The following is a 2,318-nucleotide window of genomic DNA, read 5'->3' on the forward strand; positions in this document are numbered from 1 at the left end:
ATAAAATTGTAAATTACTTAAATGTGAATAAAAATTAATTTATTAAAAATGTCAAAATAAATTAATTCATTCATTAGTAAAATTAAAAGCGAATAAAAACAGAAATACACTTTGGTTATAGCCCCCAACAACACTCTAAAGCTGTTTTCTTTTTTGCTTAAAACTTTTCATAGTACTGTATTTAACTCTGCCTGCTTTTGATAACAATAGATATGATTTAGTGATATTAAATGAATGAATGAATGAATTTACTGCCTATGAATGCTTATTTTTCAGTGTATTGACGGCATAAGACACTCAATCCATTTTGACTGGGAATGTTCATTCGCCCCCTCCCAGTAGAAGATTAACTGGATGTCACCCATTGAGTAAAATGTGTGCTCCATAGAGGGTTAAGGAACATGAGAAGAGCAATCGTGAGATAATTATGACTCCCCACAAAGCACTACGAGGTCACATAACACTTTCATCTATTACTTAAAACAGAGACCACTCCCTATATCATAAAATACGATAAAATATGTATTGTGAATTTTATGTATTTTATCATGACATTTTTGCGAGTAGGACTTCAATATATTTTGGTGCTTTGGGAATTTATATCTTATTGTTCTACAGTCTGTTAGGGTTTCATACGTAGTATGTTTGGTTTATATGTGTAATTTGCATTCCTGTTTAAATGACTGATAAGAATGACTTTGTGCTCATACACTTTTATTACATTGTTATATTTCAATATACAGTACAGTACATGAAAAATGTCATACATAAGATTCAACACTTTACTTTCAGATGGTAGATAACATGTGCAATCAAAAAGGTTCTTACATCTCATCAATGTAACAGCCAGCTGCTCTCCTCTGATGAAACATCAAAATACATGTACATACAGAAAAAGAAAAGTACATTCAAAGGGTCTACTCTACACCAGTTTGGCCCCAGAGGAGCCAGGCTGCAGTATGCGCAGAGTAACAATATGTTTAACAGTTCTTCTAAACCAGGGGTAGAACAGGGCGTAAATCAAAGGGTTCACACATGAGTTGAAATTAAACAGGTAGAGAACATAATGTGCAGATGATGAAAAGCTTAAGTCACCTACGAGAGAAAAAATGTAAAATGGACAAAAGCAGGCAGTGAAAACGAGAACCACAACACCGAGAGTCCTGGCCGCTTTCAGCTCGGATTTCTTTGGGCCTAAACGGATGGAATTCTGTACTTTGCCACATGTGACGTGAGAACGCATGGCTCGCGCCTGAGACACGGCAACCATAAACACTCTGGTGTACAGTGTGACAATAATGCTGAGAGGGAGGATGAAAATCACAACCATAACAGTAATCCCATCATGTACGTTAGAATGCACAACACATTCCCCATAGCAGGACCTGCATTTTTCTGGATGAACAAGATGATCCCTCAAAAGAAAGCAACAGTACAGAGACAACAAAAACCAGCAGAGACAAACACAAAGTTGGATTCTATTCACAGTGATCCTCTCCTTATAGTGGAGAGGATCGCAAATGGCAATGTAACGGTCAACTGATATCAACACCATGTTTCCCACTGAGGTGGACACGATGATGAAGGAGACAAACTGATAGCAAATGCATGCTACGTCGCCAAAAGCCCAGCAGGATGTTCTGAGATAGATATCAGTAGGCCACACCAGGAGGCCCACCAGGACGTCGGAGACGGCGAGAGAGAGGAGGAGCAGGTTGGTGGGAGTGTGAAGCTGCCTGCACACAAGAAAAAAATGATATTGTACAAACAGTATGCAAGATAGACAACACTTAAACATCAGCTTCAGAGTGCAAACAAACCTAACAAATGTAACAGACAACGTGAGATTGAAAAAGAACATATGCCTGAAATGGGAGATTGCAACAATGACAATCAAATTGAGCATCACAGTAAGGACACAGGTTAAAGACAGCAGAGCATTAAGAACATCTTCAGATGATTCCAACATGAACTTCTTGCATGACAGGTTGGCCAGCTGTGGAAAGCAGAGCTCTGAATGGTCCTTGCTCTCCATGCAGAAGTTGCCGCTCAGCCAGCGTTCTGGCCAAACTCCTCCATGGTCCGCCTCATTTATGAGTTCTAGGACCGCCCTCAAGCAAATCTGATTGGATAAAAGATTGTTTATGTTACCAAAGTATGATGTCATGACTACTGCTGTCAAGTCACAGCACTAAGGGTATAACGATACATTGATCCTGAGTGATATCCATCGATCGAAGGCCCTCATAACGATCTGAATCATGGCAGACTTTGTAATATCGTCAAATGTCGCATCCAAATCGTATGTTTACGAAATT

At 39.1% G+C, this 2,318-nt stretch overlaps 1 protein-coding gene across 1 annotated transcript; it reads right to left on the reverse strand.

Annotated features, from left to right (window-relative positions):
- Window positions 1-922: 922 nt before the first annotated feature.
- On the reverse strand, window positions 923-2,035 carry LOC130927233 (trace amine-associated receptor 13c-like). Its single transcript, XM_057852914.1, has 2 exons — window positions 1,866-2,035; window positions 923-1,736 (listed from the first exon to the last, which is right to left on the reverse strand). Exons 1-2 carry the CDS (start codon window positions 2,033-2,035, stop codon window positions 923-925), a joined length of 984 nt encoding a protein of 327 aa, XP_057708897.1.
- Between the last annotated feature and the right edge of the window lie 283 nt (window positions 2,036-2,318).

Source organism: Corythoichthys intestinalis, chromosome 12 (genome assembly GCF_030265065.1).
Source record: "Corythoichthys intestinalis isolate RoL2023-P3 chromosome 12, ASM3026506v1, whole genome shotgun sequence".
Classification (NCBI taxonomy): Eukaryota; Metazoa; Chordata; class Actinopteri; order Syngnathiformes; family Syngnathidae; genus Corythoichthys; species Corythoichthys intestinalis.